This window comes from Aspergillus bombycis (assembly GCF_001792695.1).
Source record: "Aspergillus bombycis strain NRRL26010 chromosome Unknown contig00098, whole genome shotgun sequence".
Classification (NCBI taxonomy): domain Eukaryota; kingdom Fungi; phylum Ascomycota; class Eurotiomycetes; order Eurotiales; family Aspergillaceae; genus Aspergillus; species Aspergillus bombycis.
Genome location: NW_019170100.1, coordinates 66,095 through 90,087, shown reverse-complemented (window position 1 = coordinate 90,087; position 23,993 = coordinate 66,095). Strand labels below are relative to the sequence as shown.

Here is a 23,993-nt window from a genome sequence, read left to right as displayed (position 1 = left end):
CCGTGATGCTTGTATTTGGCCTGTATGTACTTGGCGAGCGGTTCGGTTGGGACGATTGATTGCTTATTTATTTTTTTTCTTTCTTGATATCTTGTGAATGGTTTGGCATCAGCGAGGGATAGCCGGATGTATGTACACGTATGTAGGTAGAGGCGTTGTAGGAGACTATTGGGATCCGTATTTGATGGCAAATTGATTTCGGAATGAGTCTAGTCTCCTTGCAGTGAATACACTGATAGCATAGCCCTAAATGTATTCCGAAATTGATTCCGAATAGAACGATACATAATGCGAGGTCCTGTCTCAACCAAGATACTAGTAGTAGTAGAGCAACCAACCCGACACTGGAGGTAAACCACTACAACAAACAAACAAAACACGCCAACCCCTACACATACTACAGACGATACAACAGAACAAACCCACCAAATCATCACAAATCACCGCAAAACCTCAACATTAACACAAATACTAACTACGAATACAACAGTCGCCTTACTCCACACAAGCGAATCACAACAGGGTATATACACATCCCCATCCACAATCATAATCACAATCCATGAGTCAATCAATTATCCTTCTTCCCAACCGCATCCCGAGCGCCAACCCACTCCTCCACCAACCCCCGATAATCCTCCACCCCGTACGGTACCAACCACTTCAACCCGCCCTCCTTCCGGGTGTAATCCAGGCCAAGATCCCGGAGCAACAAATCCACATACGGCACGGCATCGAACACAAAATCCGGGTTGCGTTTCCCGAACCCGCCGCGGTAGCGATGCACCCCGAACTGTGAGTGCAGGGCTGTTTCCCAGACCAGGTCTGCGTCGACGTTGGTGTCCTGCTCGAGGGTCTTCCGGAGACGGGCGGGGCATTGTTCCCGCGGGGTTGGGGTGAGGTTGTCGGTGAAGTAGGCCGCGATCCAGAGGCTTGCGCCTGGGCCAGCATGGTGGTGTTGATGGTCATGGCGAGGCCCATGAAGGCGATTGATCGGGCGGGGGCCAGGGCCGGGGGCACCATGAAGCGGGCGAGGCGGAAGGGGTGTTTTGCTGTTGCGGGGGCGTCGGGGGCGAGCGGGGTGTAGTTGTGTGGTTTTGGGGGTGGGATGGCGAGTCGCGGGAAGCGGGTGAGGATTTCTGCGTCGGCTTGCTGGATGACGGATTGCGGGATGGGGTCTTCGGCCCAGGGGAAGCCGAGGGTTTGGGGCAGGTGCGAGGGCCGGAAGTCGATGTTGGGGGTGGCTTGCCAGCCCGTGGCGCAGATGAGGGTGTCGGAGGGGATGGGGCCCGCGGAGGCCAGGTGGACGGTCTGGGCTGTGAGATGGGTGATGTGGTCGATGTGGATGCGGACTTTGCCTTCGGTGACGAGGTCGAAGAAGTTGGTCGGGTAGTTGAGGATACTGAGCCCCGAGGCGACCCAGAACGGGCTGACCCAGGGCTTCAGCTTGCGGGTTTCGGGTGTGCGTCGAATTTGTTCAGCGTGATCACGTCGTTGCCCAGGATGGCCCAGAAGGTGTCGACGATCTTGCGGCCCAGCCAGGTGCCGTGCAGGAAGTTGCGGATCGGGCTGCACCCGTCGGCGTCGCCCCAGATACACGGGCTGAACCAGGTGAGGAGCCGTGTGGTGACCAGCTTCTCGAGCCATTTTTTCAGCGGCGTCACGTAGGCGGGCGCCATCCAGACGGGGCCGTGACCGTTGTCGCGGATGATCCAGTCGACGTGGGCGCCGGCGGTGGCGGCGGCATAGACGGCATCCCAGGCGGACTTGGTGCCGCCGAAGACGGTGATGCGCTTGTTGGGTTGCAGCAGGGCGTCTTGGTGCTGGGGCAGGTCGCGACAGTGGAAGAGAGGCGCATCAAAGGTGTCCTGGCCCGAGAGGGTGGGCAGGTAGGGCTGGGAGGTGATGCCGGTGCAGACGATGAGCTTTTTGCTCACGACGGTCCTCTCGCCGTTGGCGTCGTCGATGGTTAGAGTCCAGGTTCCGTCGGAGTTATGTTCCGCGATGCGCACGCGCGTGTTCAGGCGGATGAACGGCGCGAGCTGGAAGTGCTCGACAAAGCGCTCCATGTACGTCTGGATCACCGTGCCCGGGATATGCTGGCCGGGCTGAACGCCGAACGAGGCGTCCATGGGGAAGTCGCTGAACTCGTAGGTGCCCAGCATGTTGTTGGATTTGAGGCCGGCATACAGGCGGTGCTTGGCCCAGACGCCGCCGACCGAGGCCGCGCTCTCGAACAGAACAATCGAGGCAGAGGGGTCAACCTGCTGGTAGGTCTTGAGGGCCGCGAGGCCACTCCATCCTGGTGATGTGATGTGAGTTGGTGTTTTGCGACGTATCCATTCCGACGTGTGGACATACCCGCTCCGATGACTGTCACGTCCACAGTCTCCATGGTGATTCAGTCACAGGGACATGCAATGCAATTGTTGCAGGATTAGTTTCAGGGAGATTTTTGTTTCTTTTTTAGCTGAACGCCGCTCCCCGCAATGGCTATGGAGGGAATTTAAAGAGCAGCGAGGGGGAGCCCGGGTGGAGTGACACCGACGGAATTATAATACTAGTTGAGGACTCCATGTATAACAGTCTGCCGATCGCGGAATTTACCCTCATTCCCCGGGGACCAGGAAGAGGGAAAAAAAAGAAGAGAAAAGAAAAAGAAAAAAAAAAAAAAACGGTCGACGGCCGACCCATCCGTCCGACAGCCACAGACATGGCGAGATGGCCCAGGAAAAGAGTTTTTTTAATGAGGGCGCACGGAGACTCGACAATTAGGAAAATTAGAAGAAGCGTGGTTGCATCGCGCCAGCGTTAACTTGGGCCTAGTGACTGGCTAAAGCGGCGTCGGCATTCAAAAGAGGGAAAGGACGACGACGGCGAGGAGAATCGGTGGAGCTGTGGCCGCTTGACAGGTTATCATTGGGAATTCTCCCGCTTCTGCACTGGCGGCTTAGCCTATGGGTCGTCGTTTCAGGTGGAACCTCTTAGTCTGAGTAGGACTGAGTAGGACTTAGTATGACCGAAGTATTCATGAGGGGTGGAGCTCGTCATACTTCACCCTGGAAGTTGACAGCCCAACGATCCACGCTGGACGTCTGCACGAAACAATTTGTGTTACACTTTCTCTCCAAAGTCAAAAGCTGACAGAGGTTCATGCGAGATGTCGAGTATCACATCAGATTGGCGTAGAATGTCAGCTATCCATCCAACAAGGGAGATCGCCAGCGAATGCATCACAAACCCTAACGGTCCTTGCAGCCAACTAGCCCTAGCAGTGCTTAAGCGATAGCAATCCCCCCCCCCTCTCCCTCCCCCCAGGAAAATACTCCGTATAAATAGTAATAGGCAGAGTAATCTCGGTTCACGCAACGAACGATCCACTGATAGTCCATGGCCAAACGTCGGGAACCACCACGACTGCCCGAACCGGTAACCCTATTGTCATTCATTAGGAGAAGGAATGAAGACAGACGCACCGGACAAGCGTTTGGCGTCCCCGCTGCCAACCTGCAACGGTCATCCAGACCCAACCTATCGGGCCATGTGGTAGTTGGACGGGAGTTGATTTCGACCGGTATCCCCCTGGATAGATACATCGATCTTCCGTGCCCCCCGGCCTTCCGGCCTGCGCACCCATCCAGTTATAAAACTACTTTTATCACCCATAGATCAGCCCATTGCCTCTCCTGATCTTCCTCCCCCCCCCCCTCCCTCTCCTATGATCCGAGTGTCGCACAGACGTCCTGACTGCCATCATGGCTGGTGACGACTTTACCATCGAAGCCTTCACCCTCCTCAGCATCGCCATTGTCGCCATCGCCATCCGCATCGCTGCACGATGGATCACCGCTGGACCGAGGAATTTCCAGCTCGATGACTTTCTAATGCCCTTAGCGGGGGTATGCTCCCCCATTCCTCTCCCACCAGAACATACCACCCAGGGTACTCATGAGACAAAACAGGTGGTTTACGGGCTGGAAACGGGCGCCGCGTATTGTGTGGGCGCGTGGTGGATGGGTCTGGCCAACAACGCCATGACCGACGAGCAGCGAGCCACGCTGTCTCCCACCTCGGAAGAATACCGGCTACGCGTGGGCGGCTCCAAGACCCAGGTCCTGGGGTGGTCGCTGTATACAACCCTGCTGTGGTTGTTGAAGGCCTGCATGGCGATCTTCTACTCACGATTGACGTACGCTTCCCCACCGAGGGCATACATTGACCATCCTCCACATCATTCGCATAGCAAAAGGAAAGAAAGAAAAGAAAAAAAAAAAACGTAGCTAATCCATGGAAAACTCCAGCGCCGGCCTGATCAACATGCATCGGCGGGTGCAGATCGCCTACGTCCTCATCGGCGCCACCTACATCGCCGTCATCTGCTCGATCCTGTTCGGCTGTCATCCCATGCACAAGAACTGGCAGATATACCCGGACCCGGGCAACTACTGCCAGCCCGCGGTGTCGCACATCGACGTCTACGTGACTGTGACCTTGAATGTCGCGACAGACGTGTACTTGATCTCGATCCCAACCCCGGTATGTCTTCCTGCAACGACACTACACAACCCCATTACAAGTACATCCAGCTAACAGACCGTCCGCAAAAAAAGATGCTCTTCAAAGCCCGTCTCCCCTGGCGCGAAAAGCTCGAGCTCCTCATCCTCTTCAGCGGCGGAATCTTCGTCATGGCCGCCGGCATCCTGCGCTGCGTGTTAATCGTCACGGTAACAATTCCCTCCCCTTCCCCCTCCCCCAACTCAACCACCCAATTCCCCCAAAGCTAACAAATACCTGAACAACACCAGGCCGGTGCAAACGGCGCCCAACAAGCCGGCAGCTGGGCCTGTCGCGAGACCTTCGTGGCCGTGATCATCGGCAACGCGCCGATGATCTACCCGCTGTGTCGCCGCATCGCGCGCCGCGCCGGCTGGTACATCAGCACCAAGGGCGTCAGCGCAAACAGCTACCCGCTGACCGACAGCGAGGTGCCCGGGGCCGGGGCGGCCAACTCGAAGAGCACCATGCACAGCAGTAACCGGAAACGGAAGTTCAGGCATCCGCTGTCGTTGCCGGATACGCAGTACCACGATGAGCAGACGATCCTGCCGAGGTCGGAGGCGACCATCTGTGAGGCGGGGACGTGGGACGAGGAGAGTCGCGGCAGTCAGGAGGGGATTAAGGTTGTGAGGGAGACGATTGTCAGGAGTACTAGTAGTAGGTAGTAGGTTTTTTGTATTGGGCCGGCGGGTTTTTTTTTTTTCTTTTGTGGATATTAGGTACTTCTTTCATTTCCTTTCCTTTGTTTTTATTTTTATTTTTATTGATTTACCCTGGGATATATATATACCATACACACAGATACCTAGTTGATAGATAGATAGATAGATACAACATATGTACAAAGACATTAGACAAGCTCATGATAACCAGCTATAGATTAATTTACCAGACTCACAAAAATAAAATATAATAAAAGATCCTAAAAGCAAATCAAAGAAAAGAACCAGTGGGTCCCAACACCCTAAATAATTTAAAATGAGATTAATATAAAATCCCTCCCGTCCCAACAAACCCACTTCGCAATAACCTTATACGAGCACTCCTCGTATAAAATGCTTAGAATAAAAATCAAAATGATAAAATAATTAAACCTCCTTCTGGATCGCCGCCACCCCGTCACTCGCCACGAAGACCTCGTCCTTTTTCAACGACGCCTTGAGCGGGCTCTTGGCCTGGAAGATCGCCGTCAGTTCCTCCAGCGTGCGCTTGCTCGTCTCCACGAATAGGAAGTAGATGATGATGAACTCGAACGTGTCCCAGAAGATGAACAGGAAGTAGTATTTCCAGCCCGCGCCCGAGAAGGCGATGCCGGTCACGAAGGTGTTGTAGAAGGAGGCGATGTTGACGAAGAACTGGGGGTTTGTTTGTTAGTTTCTTCTCTCTTCTTTTTCTTAGGTTCTTTTGTTTTCTTGGGTTCTTTTGCTTTCTTGGGTTTGTTTTGGATTGTTTTCTTATGGGATTGGGGTAAACGCATGGGTCAGCTAGGATGATACGTACGTTGTTCATGCCCATCCCCTTAGCCCGACTTTCATAGCGCAGACACTCCACCGGATACATGGCCTGGTTCGGCGTCCAACCGGCCGAGTACACGAACCCGAAGATGAAGATCATGGCGATTTGGGCGCGGGCTGTGATGCCACTCTTGGCGATGGGCTCGCCGTCCGGGCCGTCGACGACGTTGGTTGCGTTGAGGGCCAGCACGATGGCGAAGAGGATGACGATGAGCCCGGTGGAGACAAGCAGCTGGGGCCGACGACCGACGCGATCGGTGATGAGCGCGCCGAACACGGCGCCGATGAACTGCACGACGTTCTGGAGTCCTTGCAGCAGCAGCCGGGTGTTGTTGTTCTCGATGCCTGCGCCGCGCAGCATCTGCGGATAGTAGTAGGACACAGGGCCGTTGCCGGACCACTGGCCGAAGAAAGCTATCATGGAGGTTCCGTTAGCTGGTCATTGCTGGCAAGGTGGTGGTGTGTTGGAGGAGCTATGTGTGGTGCGGTATGTACGTACCCATGAAGATCACCAGCATCGATCGATACCGCGTCTCACGACTGTTGAACAGCTCCCGGTAGTCCCACCAGCGCTTGTCAGATCCGGTCTTGGAAATGTCCTCCAGCATCTCCCGGTACTCGAGCTGCACGATCGGCGCGTTGCGGTCGCCCTCGCCGTGGTAGTCGGCCAGCACCTTCAGCGCGGCTTCGTGCTTGTCTTGCGAAATGAGCCAACGGGGGGACTGCATGGCTGTCAGCGTCGCTCTTGTTGGTTTCTCCAACCGGGGGGGGGGGGGGATGTGATAGGCAGCCTACCTCTGGAACAGTGAAGCAGAACAACAGCACCAGCCCTGAAAAGATCATCTGCAGCCAGATCGGAATCCGCCAGCTCATTGTGCCCTCGATATCGCTTGTCCGCCACGGGATGAAGGTCCCTGGGATACCACCGCCAAACCACAGCACGTTGTATAGACCCGTCATGGCACCTCGATACGCGGGATGGGCCATCTCCGAGACGTATGCTGGACCGGCGGTGGCGGAGGTGGCGACGCCGAAACCCAGGATGAAGCGGCCGGCCATGAAGCCGCCCAGGTTGTGGCAGGTGGCCTGGACGATGGTTCCGATGATGATGAAGATGGAGCCGAGGGCCATGCCGACGCGACGACCTATGGGACAGGACTTAGCCGGGGATGGCATGCACGGGAAAAAAAAAAAAGAAAAGGGGGTGTTGTACCTTTGAAGTCAGTAAAGGGGCCGGCGTGAACGAGCCCACGATGTTTCCGATCGTGTAGATCGCGTACACGATTCCGGTCGACGGCGTTCCCTCGTCGGGGTCGAACCCGAAGTAGGATCTGTATTGTTCGTAGCTGTTGATGGAGCCCATCAGGGAGCCGTCGTATCCGTTGATGCAGGAGTTGAGCATGGCCACTGCAATGCACCAGTACAGCTGGGTCGGTCAGTGGCTGCCCCTTCGGCGCGGAGTATAGATGCGATTACCTTGAGCATGCTCTTGCTCAGAAGCTTGGGCTTCTGCTGGATGGTGGCCACCGCCAACGCGGCATTGTTGACGCCCTTGATCTGGGCGTCGCCCGCGTTGTCACTGTGGGACACAGTGGCATCCATCTTGTCGGCCATGGTGGGTCAAAGCGGAAGCAAAGAAGATCTGCTGGCAGTGGATACAATTACATAGTCTGATCGAGAAAAAGCGAAGCCAGGGGAGGGCGAGAGGGAGGTTGATATACAATATCAAACTCCGGGTGTTTCGGTGTATCGTCCCATGCTACCCAGATTGGGGGTTAATTACGATACAATACGGGCTATATTAAACTGATACATGCTGAGGATATTAAAATCAAGGATTCAGCCCTGTGTATGGACGCAGAGACACCCCGCGGATGAAAGCAGCAAGGAGGGATCCTTCCGTAGCAAAACGGGTATAATGCGGATATCAAAGTCCAAATCTGGGGAATGAGCGAGCCTCTGGAGAACGAAGTTAGCCTCTGGAGACTGGGTTAGCCCCGTATTCTAGCTTCGCGGGGGGATTGTGGAGGACCAATACGAGGCGCCAGATGGTGAGATCCAACGTCTCCCCGTCGTTCTCGGGTGGTCAGATTCCCAGTCATCCTCGTGGTCTGCCCGCTGCCACCTGCAGACGATGGATGCCCAAGTCGCTCACGCCATGACTCTCTCCCTCTCCTTAGTGGCCATGACAATCCAGGAACCCTCTAGTGCGGTGATCGGTCCGAACTGCCGTGTCCTTTTCTCTTCTAGTAAGCACAGGGTCCAGCCCCTCCCCCCCATCTAATTAAAATCCTGGGGACTGAGTGGGTGGACTATCCGGGGTTGACAGGATTAGCCTGCGTTCATTAAAACTGGGCTTATGACTGGGAATGCGGCCCTAGGATCCGCGGCCGTCCTGTGATTGAGTGCTTGTCGGAGACTTGGATTGCTCCTAGTCTTAGCTGCAGGGTAAAAGCGTCTCGGGAATTAAGCGATGTCAAGACATTGGTCCGGCTTGGCCCTGGGATGCCGCTAAGCAACCCTCCATTGGAGTCGCTTCTCGAGGAAAATTATTTCAAGGCATAGAACGGAGATTGAACATAGAAGGATTAATTACAGACCACATGGCAAGAGACGTCCGAGCTGTTAGCTCGTCCATCCCATTAGGTATCGACACGCGACTGCTTGTTAGCTTCTCCCATGAACATGTAATAACACATGATGGTCTGTGGCCTCGTCCAGGCCTGCCACACAGGCTCACCGATCACTATTTTTGGCGGTAGCTGGTAGAGGCGACTAGATCCAGATCGGACTCAGCAGATATCGGTCACTGGCTGCCGCACTGACTTAATGAACCCCCCGGTTTGTTACCCGAGGATCAGTGGTGCCGAGAGACTCTTGCCGTATAGCGCAGTGTCTGGATGAGCGTTGCTTGTGGTCCTGGTGGTGGCCCATGTGTCTTCTAGAGTCGTTATTTCCGAACTGGCTAAGCGAGCCGAAGACAACGCACTGATTCAATATGTGGAGTGAAGCTACCTATGGGGATGTCGGTGAAGAACTTCCCAATAGACATGCGTCTACATATGTAGAATATATTTGAACATGCTCGCAAGCCCGCAACTAACCCAAAAAAGAAATTTCACGGGTTGGTAGATTGTATTCCCTTGTGTCCGGAGACACTTGGTTCTTGGATAAAAGCACGGACTCACTAATAAAACCAGCATAGCTTATAGTCTCGGCAGCAGGGACACATGCCATCTATCACCAGTCGTGACTCACTGCTATAGGATGGCAGGAAACGCATCCATGTTGGAGCATACAGAAACCAAAAGCCAAGATTGATGAACAGGTACTGGAATAGTAGATCTTACCCAAAGCACCTAATTAGAGATTTAGAAACCCCCGGAACCAGCATTGGCATGTTGGTCAAGTTGCAAGGGTGAAACATGACTGGGGGCGGAGATTGGTGGAATAACTAATAATCGACAGCACTTGCCCACAGCCGAGGTCCTTGGGTCTCATTTGCATAAGGCATCGGCATTGGTATTGTGGTGTACTGGCATCCTCGGCCGTATTAGCTGAATTTGTAATTGATTAGTGGTTCGGTTCTATTTACTTCATGTAGATGTCATTTCCCTCGAGAGCAGTGCGAGATGGAGATGCTTGCAGTAGCTGTTTTTGATGATCGATTGCTTTGCTCGGAAGGAATATCTAGACGCAGGTATACCATGCCAAGAAATCTATGTCTAATGTGTTTAGGGTATTCCAGGAGCTTTGGATCAGGGCAGATGAAGGCTGACTATGTTTTCGTCACATCACCTCTGTAGTAGCACGGAGTGATATATTTGCTTCTTTGACTGCTTCAACGGATTCCGTTCTAAATTAGGCAATACTTGAGCCTTGTCTGGCAGTGGAAAACTCCAAGAGAGGTTGAATAAGCTCTTGAAAATTACTAGCTCTGACTCTGGTTTGGTGCACGCAATTCGAGGAGCTGGGACAAAGCTTATATGCTTCACTATCCCAGGTTGAATAGGACCAGCGATACTTGTATTCAAAGGAAGGCTGTGGCTGAAATAGAACTGTAGGAACATTGAAGACTGCAAAGCAATCAACTTGGAACATTGCACTTTATTGTCACCGAAATCAAAACAGAGGTGGATGTTGAGCCTATACCCGGCAATTCAGGAATAGAACTTGGAGACAAATGAGTCCGAAAAAGGTAGAGACAGATACTATTCCAAGATCTAGGGGGCTATGCTTATAAATCATTAAGCTATGTTGGCAGCAGTATTCAGACTTTACTCGTGCTCACTCAGTGCAACGGCAAGGTTAACATTTATAAAGTATGTGATCTTAGCTGCTTTCGTAGCTGCATCTACCTGATTGCGCATAGACCTCTCTAGCTGTAGCTCCGGCTACTCTAGCATAAAATGTAGAATGCCGTCCATGTTCTATCATGCGTAGATACTAGCGATAGGGAGCAGCCACTGCGTTCTAATGCACGCCCTTTTCTATATATGTAACACTAGTTTAAGCTGAGACAGAAGTAATGAACGCATTAATCAATGACTGCTGTCGGCAAATGTCCCATATTCATTAACTTGCGTAGTCTAGAACCCGACAAACCATATTGGCCAGGGCGGCATATGTACTTTCATTTGATACCCAACTAGCGAGCTCCTCCAGACATATACTTCTTCTTCTCTTGACAGCTCGTTATCCGCCTCCTCTAGAACACTATAGATGATATAATACCCCCAGAATATACCAATAGAAATACATCATCTACTGGTAGTGGATGTTCAGTCCCACGCCAATTCTCGAAGGTCATGAGAGGTAATTGGCTAGTGAAACGAGCCGCTGCGGTCCGTATACGAAAACAACAGAAGAAAGCGCCTCGAGTTCTCTCGGAATGCATCTCTAATATATATCTTAGGTTACATCTGCTTTTTCCTCTTCAAGCCTTTCCCCATTTTTCACTTAACACTACCCATACCCCGGGCTAAACTTCGGCTTCGATCAAACACCAACGTTAACTTTCGTTACACACCCCAGTGCCAACACCTCATTCCCGGTGTGCGAAGTCGACATGTTGCAATAGTTACGAGGACATCTGACAGCGAGCCTATTTACAAGGCTTCCCACTCCTCTCTCGGAAGACCGACGATGTAATCTACATGCGATGACATCGACCTCGCGCTGTATCATAAGGCGATATTTATAGTTAACAGCTTCTGTTGGGCGTGGTGGTGTTAGGATTTGCACAAGAACAGGTGCTCACTTGACATGCACACTCCAACGTTTCTGTCCATTACCACTTGCGGCATATAAAATGGCTCGGAAAGCCCTTTTTTCTTTCAGAAGGTCTCGCTCCGCTCTTGGTTTGCGGGTTTCCGGGATCAGATAATATCTCCTAGGTTTCATCTGAAGTTGATCGCCAACATTTGGAACCATTATCCATGAGAATGTCAAGTATGTCCCTTGCTGTGCTATCAACTGACTTGTCCATATCGTCGTGAAAGTAAACTGAACATTACCGAGCCACTACTGAACTGAATCGAGTGATACACTATTCGCACATGGGCTTAGGACATGCGCATTAGCGATAATTTGAGAGGTACAGTTGAATATAGTCGAAATGTGGACTACAGAAACAATATTCAACATAAGCAGGGGATTTAAAAGAGCGAAATGTTTCAGAAGACTGTCCGAAGTTGTGGTACTCCTTGGAATTAACTTACGGGATATGTGGCTGTGGCAATTGTACAATGAGCGAATCGTCCCCAGGAATTATGTACATAAAGCAGCTGCGAAGTCATATCCAGAACTCTCAGTCAGTGCCTCATGGAACGAGTAAGCGAGCTAAAACATGGAATTGAATTTCCCTTCAGCTGCCTAAATAAATCAATGAGTAGACAGATGAGATCCTTTCCGTATGTTCCTGAGACAAAATATCTCAGTGGGCATTGAAGAGATGTATCAAACAATGATTGATGGCAAATCACGACTTGCTGAGGTAGGAAACACTTACGTCTCAGCTTAACAAGCCCGGCAGAGCTAATATCTAGATATATATGGATTTAGGACAGCTGAATACCTGGAGCCCGAGATAGATCCTGCTGGAGGTTGAATTATCTAGAAGCGAATCTCGACCCGGGTATACCTAGCGCACGACTACCATGTATAAGAGCTACCTGAGCCTGCATAGTTAGACATTTCAACAAGGCTCTGACAGGTTAATAGAATCTTAATTGGTTGGTTAATGGACAGATAGATAGATTGATTGAAGAGCTACCTGCAGAACAAGAGCGCTCTTGAAGCATTCCAGGCCGGCTCAATAAGGACTTATCACAATCACTTTCATAGACATAGTAACTTTTCATTGATTCTTGACTCATAATATACAACCGATAAATACAATACCCAAACAAATCCACCACCCAAAGTATACAAATCCCAAACCCAAATTATATATCAAAATACCACGCCATTTGCATTGAGAACACCAGCCGCCATATCCCTCTTCTCCTCCGGCGTAATATACAAGCTCAGGGTATAATACCTCCCCTCAATCAAGTCAGACTCACCCTTGGGATCCTCCGCCAACACCAACCTCGTATGACCGGCAAACGGCAAACTAAACCACACCGGCAGCCCACTCCGATCCGCACCCTCCCAGTAGTCCGCATTGCATGACATGCTACTACCGAACAACAGCGGATTGAATCCATTGCAGACGGCCTCGGGGATATGCAACACGTCCTCCAGCACGATGACATGCGGCGTCGGGTCCTGCGGGCTCCTGCACACGGTGAGATGGACGGTCCCGACGCCCGCGACGTGCAGCTCGTCCGTGGGATTGAAGATGTTGTTTTTCAGGCGCAGGTCGACGGAGCGGTAGCTTGTGAATACGGCGCGGTCCCTAGCATAGTGACAGTTTCCAGACACGACCATCCAGTCATAGCAGATGCGGTTCGCGGGATGTGTAACCTTGTTTCTTTTCGTGGGCTGCTCGGGTGCCTCTTGGTCTGCGAGGAATTCGTCGTGGGTGCGCATGGTGGTCGTCATCGGACTGCTCTTGTTTGGTAGGAGGGTGGCTATGGGGGGTCAATTGGGTCGGTCGTGGGCAATAACGAGCGTAAAACGTTGGGAGAGGGAAGGGCTGTAGTTAGGCTTGGCGGCTCAACGGTTTAAAGACTGGAAAAATGCTCCAGAGAGAGAGGATTAGGTGTGAGAGACTGAGATTGGATGTATCCAGCCCCCCGGAACAAGGAAGTCCGGCAATAATCCCAACCCGGTAGGCGGTGCTTAGGTCTCAGCCCTGAAGATATGCAGGCGGTGTGATGCAGCAGTAAAGCCTCACCGCTGGGGCTAGCCATATTAAGGCAAAGCTCGGTGATTCCCAGAATGCTGGGACCGCGCGCTGATTGGCGGAAGGCAACCCCACTGGAACCATGACATCCAGTAGGGCTAAATGGAAGCTAAAGGGAACCTCAGTCGACCCGAGGGAAGCGATGATGTCTTGTACCCACAGTGTCCCTAAGAGTCAAATTGGCACAACACAATCGCATGGCGATACTCCAGTCTGAGACACAATTTGAGACTTGCGGCTCTCCAGCTCAGTTTTCGGCATCTGCCGAAAAAGGAAGGGATCCGGGATTTGAATCACTAGGGCCGTAATGGCTCTGGATGGTGGCAACACTACCGGAAATTCTCGGCGCTCGGATAGTCCAGCCCCGGTTATGCAGGGGGAAGCACCGGTCTTCTTGTTAGCTTCCTTTCTGGGCCTGTCGTTGCGGCCCAATGCAACTGTGCAAGTGTGCATTTATGCAGCTATCATTTTACTCGACGCTTTGACCGCAACCTGACAGCGCTGTCATCCATGTCTCTTTCGTCTGTTCCGCTACTAGGATGTTAAGGGTAAACGGTCCAAGAACTTCGAAGTTAGATAGGTATTTCTTGGCAAGGTTGTGCGATCTGAGTAGATGTACTAGTACTCGTACAAAGAGATGGGATAGACGTCTTATGGCACACACCTTGCAGATTTTTTATCTAGCAAGGTTACATTGGATTCTTCGGAATTGCGGATGCTATTAATACATTCTTACCCTTTTTGGCAGTAAATCAGAGTATACTCGATCATGTGTATTGCAGGAAGATATTGCGTTTGCTAGCCACAAACAACGTCCTTCCCTTGCCTCGCCAACGGCTCAATTGCCTTTCCCGTATGCCAGATAGCGTCATTTGCTCGTCTCCTCTACCCCAAAAAACCCACGCTTCCAAGTTTCAACGAACAAAGATCCACTCCCTTGCCGTGCAAGGCTGCGCAAGGAGCATAGAATGTCCCAGATTATAGGTGGAGCCACTAAAAACCAAAAAAAGCAGCTATGCTGATCCACCGGTGGTGAAAAGAGGGTCGCTCGGAAAAGAATCCCTTTCGGACGGCCTCAACGACGCGATTTACAAAGAAGGAAAGTCATGTGTTGAGCTTCGTATCCACAGTATTAGCCAATGGCTTCCCTGCATGCAGGCTAGCAACGCCGATCAAGGCCGATGATAGGGTCAGAACCCCCCAAGATATACCCTCAGTATTGGCATCGGTGTGCAGTTGTGATGTTCTTGTTGAGACCTTGGAAGGAGAAGTTCTTTGTTGACAGAACTCTATGTTGCCGAGTGGTCGCGGCATACTGAAGAAAGCCAAGTACATGTATCGCAATCGAGCTGGGTGTCGAGGTTCCACAGCCCTAAGCCTCATGGAAAGAAGGATCTTATTGGCCTTTAGGACAATCCCGAGGGCTCGACGGGGTATGGGAAGCGAGTCAATATTAGAGTTTCCTTGCTGGTATGACGTACATTCTTCAGTTGTCCGACAACGATACTGGGAGCTAGAATGCGGGGAGAAGATGCGGTCTAATAATGTGGCTTGAATTCCACCGTCGGAGGGGTACTGCAAACATCCTGTGGTAGGATGTGGTGAAACATCTTGGATTTTACCCGTGGAACTGCGATGGAGTGACCTATGAGCGACGAATCGCTTGGTCACTCACTGCATAATAATAGATTATGGCGAGTGCCCACCGCTAGTATTGTGTCATTTGATAGCACTTGATATCTCAACGGATACTACTAGTTGCGATCAGTGTCTGAACAATGTGGTGTTGCGCAGGTCTACGCTTCTCGGGGGCCTTGTCCATCCCTTACTACAGGGATCAATACCGCAATTCTACATTGTATGTCACCGAACGATGTACGCCAGGATGGATCCGTAGATATCCACATATCATCCGGAGTTACGAAACATCAAACGCCAGCGCTGTAGGTCGGAAGGCATGTTGGAACAAGCCTACAATACGCTGCTGGTAAGGATCTGGAAATTGCGGGTGCTTCGCGTCTGTGCAAGTTGACCCGGCCGACAAGGTTTCATCCTGTGAATTGTGCCTTTGTGCCCGTATTCAGATTTGGTTAGACTTGCCAATCTCCTTACTCCCGCAATTTCCGTGGATAGGAGCGGCAATAGCGGCTCCAAGTGGGCGTCTGCTACGATAAGACGCGCATTGGCAAATCCGGGATGAATGAGATATTTCTCGTGTGGACGATCGTTGCAGAACAAAGAGAATAGGGTTGGTTAACAACAGTCGAGGGGTAATATAGTTGAGGAGATACTTTCCACCAGATTAGCGCGTCCATATGGCGAGGTGATCGTGCATGAGTTAGGCATTAGTATGCCGCTAAAGACAAAGTTGGGATGGGGAGTTGTGCCAGATCGTCATGCCAATTGCCCCAAGTATATATCGCACTTCGCGCTCAGGACACCATTGAATCTTAGCGCGAAGATCAATGGGGATCTGTATGCACAATTGCTAAATTCTGCATCCCCCCAGTCATTGACCACGGATTACCACCTTCCCGAGTCTGTGGCAAAAGTGTGCCCAAAGGGCTTTTGTTGTTTGCTGGTATGGAGAAGCTGCGTGTCCTTTGATCCACGATATGGAGAATCCCAGACCCATCTCATTGGCCTGGGCCAATTTCGCGCAAGGATCTTGTCGAGGACAAGTCAGGACACTACTAGCACAGACAAAGAAAAAGGCACTAAAACAATAGTATGAGTTCGGTCGTAAGGTTTATCTCACTAACAGAATTTTTTCTTTTTTTTTATATTTATTTATTATTTTTTTCTGTTAACCGCATGACAAGCCTGATAGTTGAGAATCGGAGCAAGACTAGATTATCCAATGAGAGGGCTAATCGGTACAATCGGCAAACATTACCCGATTGTTTCTTGGTCGTTGTTTTGACGTGGACCGACAAAGAGGCGTGTTGAGCTCTCGACCATGTATAAGCATCATCCCATATCGTCCAGTCATAGTCGGTCTGTCCATCGATAGAATGGCGATATGGCAAATTTTCGAGAGTGGCAAAACATGCGTTGAGGTTTCCCCCCCGTGGGTCAGTGGAATTCTAGAATGGCGAATTAATTTATCCCCCACGTGAGACAAGGAACGGTGGGGTGGTTGATTTCCAATGATTTGGTTTACATCCCTGTAGGGCCCCCGTCTTTAAGGTACAGGAAGGAGATGATCACAGGATCGGGTAGAAGGGGGGATTGCACATAGTCGTGTTGGGTTGAGGGCTTCTAGACTTTTTGGTAGTTCGGGTGCTAAAGTTAGGGCATGGAGAATGCTCGGAGAAGCTCCCAAACTTTCCACCCGATGAGAGCTGATTCCGATCCGCATTTCCACCACCGAAGCATTTTGCGTTGGACGAGAATCCACCGCCTGTCAAGTGTACCGCACATGGTTCTTGGGACCTATCACGCGAACCGGAAGTCTTCAATCCCATTTCAGATTGAAGATTTTGGGCAACTAGTATCGACGCTAGGGCCAGGAGTGGTGCCGGTCACGGGACTTGATTGGGTGGCTGTTACTACCGACACCCGGTGGAGATTTGGAGATCTGCAGGAGGAGAAGGGCAGCTGTCGTGGGGCGTGCGGAATTTCTCTGAAAAACAAGATTTCCAGAATCATTCGGTGGGACTTTGTTTCCTTAAAAGATGCGCCCGTACCTATTCGGGGTACTTGCCGCTTCGACCACCATCTGTAATTAAGGCACACTGCACATTATATAGACGCTAACGCCACCCTTCATGCCTCTCCTCTCTCCCATTTTGTTGCGCCTTTCCGACCCCCGATCCATCGGCCCGCGCCATTCCTCTTTATGTCCGATTCGAAGTCATCGTCCTCCTCGCCTCGCCCTCTTGCACCGGCTCCTGGTCAACCCCCGAGACGAACCAGTTCCAGCGACGATGTAGTCCGTGGACGGAAACATAAGACCACCGCCTGTAGGGTGTGTAAAATCAAAAAGCTCAAGGTGAGATTTGCTCCCATGGTCTCTCTCGCGCGTTCGTCCGCTTCTCCGGCCCTTGCCGTTCGTTCTATGCTTTCCTAAACTGGGCACTTATCGGGAAACCGTCTGTGGCCGATCAGAATGCCAATGCCACGGCTGATTTTGCTAGTGTCGAGGCGATCCACCGTGTGAGCATTGCACCCTCAATGGCATTGAATGCGTCGTTGACGAGATGGCGGATATGCGTCGAAAGTTTGCCATGAAGCGGAAGCTGGACCGACTGGAACAAGCGGAAGATACCTTGCTACACATCATCGGTGCCCTCCGAGGGAGTGAAAACACACGCATCGCACAACTATTGAACCTGATCCGGAGCAATGCCTCCTTTGATGAGATTGCACTTTTCTTGGAGCAACAATTCTCTCGCGCCGAGATCGAACGATCCCCCGAGCTACGTGAGTTTCGGAGCCAGCTCTCCCGACCTTCCGATGAAGACGACGACGACGGGAACGAGGGCAATGCACCTCGGATTCCCCGGCGTATGCTCGAGGTGCGCCGCCTCGCCGATATCCCCGTGTACAAGGTTCCCGCCAAGCCCTGGACGACGGTCACGGACGATGACGATCTGGTGTCACACCTGGTGTCCTTGTGGCTCACATGGACTTACCCGTGGTTTGACTGGCTAGATAAGGATGTCTTCATTCGCGATATGCAGGCGGGGGATTTGAACTGTCGGTTCTGCTCGCCATTTCTCGTGAATGCCATTCTTTCGGAGGCGAGTGTACGTAGTGTAGTTTGTACTATTCAAATCCAGGATACGAAGGATTTTATTGATTTGTGCAACTCCTCAGTATTATTCCGACTACGCCGAAGTCTTTACCGTCCCCGGCGATATGTTCTCTCGTGGCAACCACTTCTACGAAGAGGCCCGCCGATTGCTCGAAGCAGAGGACGAGGAAGCTCCAAGCGGTATACCGACTATACAAGGCCTTCTGGTGCTATTCATACGGTCGGTCTGGGTGGCGTCGAGTGTGGGGATGCTGGCTAACATATTCCAGGCTTGTTTTGATGGGTAAAGACCGCGTGGGATGGGTGTATATGGACCTCGCCATGCGAGCCGCGAAGGAGTATGCGTCTTCGCACCCGCCTCTTCCTATCGACACGGAATCGGCGCGACAGATCGAGAACGTGGTCAACCGGACATTGTGGGGAGCTTACAACATGGCTTCGTATGCTAAATCTCCCCATGGCGAAGGACAAGCACACTGACGGTGGAAGGACGGCCGCGGTGTCCTTGATGAAACACATAGATATCACACCCCCTGCGCGACCGCGCGTGCCTATCAACCATGACGATCGCCTCGATGTATGGTCTCCCTATCCTCAGCTGGTCGAATCGGTGCGGGGTCACCATAATTGCGTATTCGACCGCTGGTGTGACTTCTCTTCTATCACGCTCCGAATCAGCAGGGCTCTCCATGACCCGGATAACAGTTTGCCGCAATGCGAGATCCCGGCCGTTATCAATGACATATACCAGCAGCTTCAGGGTTGGTACGCGAACTTACCGGAATGTCTACGCCTGGAAAATGCCGAGGTACCACATGTTTTAAGCCTACAGTGAGTCCACTAGATGGAGCAGTAGCGTCATGAATCTGCTTACCTGCTAACTTCCCCCCCCTTCTAGCCTGTTCTACCACACAAATGTCATGCAAATCTTTGGATTCCTCCAATCCAACAGCGGCGACTTCATCGCCCCGGAGACTGCGAAGAACGCTCGGGACCTCTGCCTTTCGACGGCGAGACATATAGCTCAGATCCTCAATATGCACCGTGAGAAATGGGGCATCGACCGGGTGGCCCCCTCGACCGTCCAATGGACCAGTATCGGCCTCTTCACTCTTCTGGAAGCCCTCGACTCACTTGAAAATCGCAAGGCTTTCACTGAACTGTGCATTTTTGCCCGGGCGATGTCCCGACGCTTCGGTCTCGCCAAGGGCATTCTTCGCATGATCCAGGTAACCGCACAGCAGGCGGAGGTATCCCTTCCGCCAGAAACAGACGCCCTCTTCCTGGACTTTGAAAAACAGACGTGGCGCAACCATGATTCCCAGTCGTTTAGTAGCTTCTACCCCCATTTTTCGACAGTAATCCGACAGGGAAAGGCTCGACAATCTGATGCGAGTATGGATCGGTTTCTGGAGAAATGGGATAATCTTGATATCAGCGACGGACCGCCCAGGAAGAAGGAAGGGTGAATTATCCCGGGGGAGTGGTACGAGAGGGTTTATTTACGTGTTATGACCATCAGACTAGCGTCAAGACTTGCGCCATTGTACAGCGCCTTAATAGACTGAGAAATTCCCAGCGTCAAGCTTCCTCCTTCTCTCCCGCCGTCTCAACCCCCCCTTTTTCCCTTCGTTCTCCCTTATATTTCTTATGGTTACTATCAACGCTACGTTTGATAGTGTCCGTTGCCCACACAGAAACTTCCCGCGAGGACACTTAGACGCCCTTCTAGAACCTCGCCGACTCTCCTATACGAGTCATACTTCACCCGTCTATATCAAACACCCAGTTTCCCGGCCTAGTGCAATGTCTACATCCTCCCATTCCCAGAAATCACCTCGAGATCAGATAAGCGATACCAGCAAGCCCCCTGATTGGCTGACTCGCTTAGCGCCAACTCCACATGTATTAAAACCCAACACCATAACAACCGGCGGCAAGCTCTATACAAACTCGCACTGAATAGACCTGCAAGCGCACCCGTAAATAAACCAAAGCTATACACCTCCAAGCCACGTACAATGGAAGAAGAAAAGAGACCCAACCTACCAACCCGGCCCAGCCAACCCTGCCCAGAGGAAAACCCCCCCACCAAAGACCCCCCCTATCCCAACGAGACCAGTAAACATCCAGACCAAGAACAAGACCACCCCAAAGAACAGCCCGACACAGACAATCCGCTACCGCCAGCCTACGCCCCCACAGCCCTAATCCAGAACCAAACCACTCACGCCGCCTATCGACCGTCGTCCATCCTCCCTAAACCGGTCGTCATACCCCGTACGTCTCTTCTTCGTTCCCTTCTCTCCCAAGACTAGTTTATCTGGTGGTCAGTGACATGCTGCACCACAAGACTAACGGACACGAACTAGAAACATCCCACTCGATTCACGGCTCAATCTACCGCCCCTTCGCGCGGGCCTACGCGCCCGCCCTCGAGAGCCTCGGAATCCCCAGATCGGAGTTCCTGGCTTTCGTCGACGCCCTCAACGAGGTCTGGCTGGCGAACCCGTATATCCAGGCGATTAGCACCACCAGTGCCGTCGCGTGCTTCATCCCGCTCTTGCAGATCCAGATCGCCGCGCTGGGCGTGCATGCCGCCGCCGAGTACGGGTCGGTGAAGGTCTCGCAGATGCGCACGCAGGCGTATATGCGGCTGGCGAATGAGCAGCTGTTTCGGCCGCGCGGGCTGCGCGTGCAGGTGCTGAAGACGAAGGTCATGATGCGCGAGGTGGGGGTGCCCGGGGATGTGTTGGAGTTGGGGGCGTGTGGGGGTCGGGACGAGGAGTTTGGGGATTTGCAGGATGGCGCGGAGGGGAAGGGGCGGTATGACCCGCAGTTGAGGAGGGTGGAGGCTTTGAGGGAGTTTGTGTGTCCGATTGTCTATGAGGAAGGGGGTGCGGTGGTCAAGGATAATTGGATTAAGAGGGCTTCGGATAAGCAGGAGAAGTGGCTTTCGGAGAGGCAGAACAGCTCGATTGTGGGGAAGAGGGAGAAGGCGGGCAAATGGATGAGTGAGGCGGAGGAGGCGGAGCGGCAGCTGAATGTGAAGATTGAGGAGGTTGAGCTGGCGAAGGAGGCTGCGAGGGCGAGGGCGAGGGAGAGGGTCGAGGGTCCGTTGGGGGAGTCGTTGCAGGGTCGGGGCATGATTCAGGACGATCTGGACAAGGATTTGAAGAAGCTGGACAAGACCTTGTCGAAGCTCGTTAAGGAGAGGGAGAAGAAGGTGACGAAGATGATGCAGAAGGGGGAACGGCGTCTGCAGAGAGTGGAGAAGAAAGAGAGTCGCATTGCGCAGAAGGTGATGTGGGTGGTGGTGACGGGGGATGATGGGACGGGCTTTCAGAACCATCTTTGGGAGGAGTCGGAGACTTGAGATCCTGCGTTGCGCATCTTGGCATTGGAAGATTCACGTATACCCTAGGAGTGATCTACCTGCGTTGAATTATACTAACTCTAATCTATTTTTATTTTTATATGACGATGCAGATTCGGCATGCAAATCACAGCACGTATCTGAAGAACGGGTTCTGCTTATCAGTCAGATCCTGGAACGCCAACTTATCCCGTTGGGTCTCATCAAGGTCCATTTGGTTCCGGCGCCGGTTCTCCTTCCACAACACAAGATACAGGGCTCCAGCGGCAGCAATGGTGATGCAATAGCAAATCACCATGCCGGTCCATAGCTCGGGGTAATGCTGGCCCACCGTCTTGCTGTTCACAAGTTGTGGCCCGATGATGTTACCGACGGTGTAAGCGACAAACACCGTGGCTGCCATGATGGTTTTCTTCGTAGCACCCGCCACATTGCTGGCGCCGAGAGTAATGACGAGACTGACGACCGGTCCGAAGAACCCTGTCAATGCGTATCCCACCACGGGGGCTGCGGGTCGGTATCCCCATTCGGACTTCCAGATGATCACGCACCCAGCGATGACAGGCAGGCAACAGGCAATCAACATGGGAATGCGTGTGTTCGGGATCCGTGACGAGATGTAGCCGCAAAGTGGGATGAAAATGACACAGACACCGCCGACGGGGAATTGAAACAGGATCGATTCCAGTGTGTTGAAGCCAAAGGTTGATACGATGAGGGGGCCAAACCCGGAGATCGCGCCGTTGATCGTATACCTAATGAGACGTAAGAATGGTGTTATTGGATTGACCCGGAAGATACTCACGCGGCAGCCATCATGATCGCGACAAGGTACAACTTCAGGTCCAAGAACGACTCCTTAATGTGATCCCACTTAATCTTTTGGCATCGCACACCCGTCTGCCCTTTCCGCAGTCGCTCCACTGCGACAACTCGTTCCTCCGGGGTCAGGAACCACGCAGACACAGGCGAGTTGGGCATAATACAGCACCATAGCCCAAACAGAAATGTAAGCGCACCGGCAAAAATATAAATGTACTGCCAACGTTTCAGAGCGCCCGAGCTGATCTGGCCGAAAGCGTAGTTCAGAGCGCCGCCGATGATCGTAAACCACCCAGTCCCAGAGAACCACCATGCTTGACGCATGGCTTGCTCTTTTTGCGTATAGTAGCTACTCACGATAGTCATGAAGCCCGTTGGAACGACGCTCTCAACAAAACCTGAAACTCTGTCAGAAATACTCGACCACGGACAGAGAGATGACAGTCACAATATAGGAAAAACGCGCACCTAAGAAAAATCGCTGCACAAACAAACCCTGCCATGTTTTTACACCCGCCGTAGCGGCACAGGTAATGGCCCACATCATCACTATGGGGCCGAATACATATTGCGTTTTGAAGCGCTGAAGGATAAACGTCATGGGGTACAAACCCGCCAGCATTCCAAAATAAAAGATGGAGGTCGCCCAGCTGAGTCGCGATGTGTCCTTTGACGGAGGTATTGTAGTATGATCGATGACAAGTAGTTCCAGATCAGTTGTCATACCGAACAGAGATGCGCTCCCCAAGATAGCCTGAACCAGTCAGTTAGGGCTCGTGTTAGACTATACAACGGGTTGCAACTGACTTTGTCCCAGTATACAAATCCATATCCTGAACTCGTTAATCACCGTACATAACACGGGGGTACGTTAGACACCCACCTATTAACATTGCAGGCATGAAGAAGAGATCAATCTTGCGCAGCACACGCTTCTCCACTGCAGGGTCGATCTCCTGCGCTTCGTCGCTCACCACCGCCAGTGCGGCGTCCTTCTCGAACGTTTGGGCATCTGGAGATGAGCGGTGCTCTGCCGTAGCGCTCGGCACTTGAATCATTTTGATAGTGCGTGTCTTACTAGATCTCAGCACGGAACATTCTCAAGGGCAAGATTCTTCTCGATGGCCGTTGAGAGGGAAAAAGAATTTTCCACCATTTTAACCTCAACCAGTGACAGATGACTTAGTATGACTTCGGTGAGAGCACTAGACACGAATTAACGGAAGTTTACGAGGTCGATGGAGATTATGGGGAGATTTTACTGGCTCAGGGAAATGCCAAAGCTCGGATTGAGTGGTGCGGAGGACTCCGTTCCTGAGGCCACCCTTCCTATCCGGGACTAGCTTGGGGTTCGTACCCGACATGCATATCGAATTGGTATTGGGATCGACCTTATTAAAACAAGCATAGTTTGTGTATGGTTGATAAATTCCCAGTAATACTTTGAGATTCAGATTGAAAGGAAAGGAGGAGAACCAACTGACTAGACCCTTTGTGAGAGAAGCAGAAACATCTCTCCAGTAGCTAGAAATAGGTTGACCTGACAGTGGACTAGTTAGAAGGCAGGATAGATCAATGTGGCGTATGACACATATGGCTAAGTCTCGTATGTAC

At 52.0% G+C, this 23,993-nt stretch overlaps 7 protein-coding genes across 7 annotated transcripts; 3 read left to right on the top strand and 4 right to left on the bottom strand.

Moving 5' to 3' along the window:
• Nucleotides 1-571: 571 nt before the first annotated feature.
• Nucleotides 572-2,395, bottom strand: ABOM_009527 (flavin-binding monooxygenase-like protein; the record flags this gene model as incomplete). Its single annotated transcript, XM_022536655.1, has 4 exons — nt 572-793; nt 868-1,446; nt 1,491-2,302; nt 2,362-2,395. The coding sequence occupies 4 exons, from the start codon at nt 2,393-2,395 to the stop codon at nt 572-574; spliced, it is 1,647 nt and encodes a 548-aa protein (XP_022385712.1).
• Nucleotides 2,396-3,755: 1,360 nt separating this feature from the next.
• Nucleotides 3,756-5,222, top strand: ABOM_009526 (uncharacterized protein; the record flags this gene model as incomplete). The annotated part of the gene is made up of 5 exons (XM_022536654.1): nt 3,756-3,899; nt 3,963-4,189; nt 4,302-4,536; nt 4,611-4,724; nt 4,806-5,222. 5 exons carry the CDS (start codon nt 3,756-3,758, stop codon nt 5,220-5,222), a joined length of 1,137 nt encoding a protein of 378 aa, XP_022385713.1.
• A 423-nt stretch (nt 5,223-5,645) lies between these two features.
• ABOM_009525 (putative MFS lactose permease) lies at nt 5,646-7,685 on the bottom strand (the record flags this gene model as incomplete). Its single annotated transcript, XM_022536653.1, has 6 exons — nt 5,646-5,912; nt 6,058-6,485; nt 6,571-6,793; nt 6,867-7,229; nt 7,285-7,497; nt 7,548-7,685. The coding sequence occupies 6 exons, from the start codon at nt 7,683-7,685 to the stop codon at nt 5,646-5,648; spliced, it is 1,632 nt and encodes a 543-aa protein (XP_022385714.1).
• Nucleotides 7,686-12,524: 4,839 nt separating this feature from the next.
• On the bottom strand, nt 12,525-13,106 carry ABOM_009524 (uncharacterized protein; the record flags this gene model as incomplete). Its single annotated transcript, XM_022536652.1, has 1 exon — nt 12,525-13,106. One exon carries the CDS (start codon nt 13,104-13,106, stop codon nt 12,525-12,527), a length of 582 nt encoding a protein of 193 aa, XP_022385715.1.
• A 4,518-nt stretch (nt 13,107-17,624) lies between these two features.
• ABOM_009523 (fungal specific transcription factor domain-containing protein) lies at nt 17,625-19,650 on the top strand (the record flags this gene model as incomplete). Its single annotated transcript, XM_022536651.1, has 5 exons — nt 17,625-18,173; nt 18,244-18,401; nt 18,451-18,621; nt 18,671-19,012; nt 19,080-19,650. The coding sequence occupies 5 exons, from the start codon at nt 17,625-17,627 to the stop codon at nt 19,648-19,650; spliced, it is 1,791 nt and encodes a 596-aa protein (XP_022385716.1).
• Nucleotides 19,651-20,202: 552 nt separating this feature from the next.
• ABOM_009522 (uncharacterized protein) lies at nt 20,203-21,557 on the top strand (the record flags this gene model as incomplete). Its single annotated transcript, XM_022536650.1, has 2 exons — nt 20,203-20,461; nt 20,554-21,557. The coding sequence occupies 2 exons, from the start codon at nt 20,203-20,205 to the stop codon at nt 21,555-21,557; spliced, it is 1,263 nt and encodes a 420-aa protein (XP_022385717.1).
• A 127-nt stretch (nt 21,558-21,684) lies between these two features.
• ABOM_009521 (putative MFS transporter) lies at nt 21,685-23,437 on the bottom strand (the record flags this gene model as incomplete). The annotated part of the gene is made up of 5 exons (XM_022536649.1): nt 21,685-22,312; nt 22,363-22,777; nt 22,848-23,133; nt 23,187-23,212; nt 23,263-23,437. The coding sequence occupies 5 exons, from the start codon at nt 23,435-23,437 to the stop codon at nt 21,685-21,687; spliced, it is 1,530 nt and encodes a 509-aa protein (XP_022385718.1).
• Between the last annotated feature and the right edge of the window lie 556 nt (nt 23,438-23,993).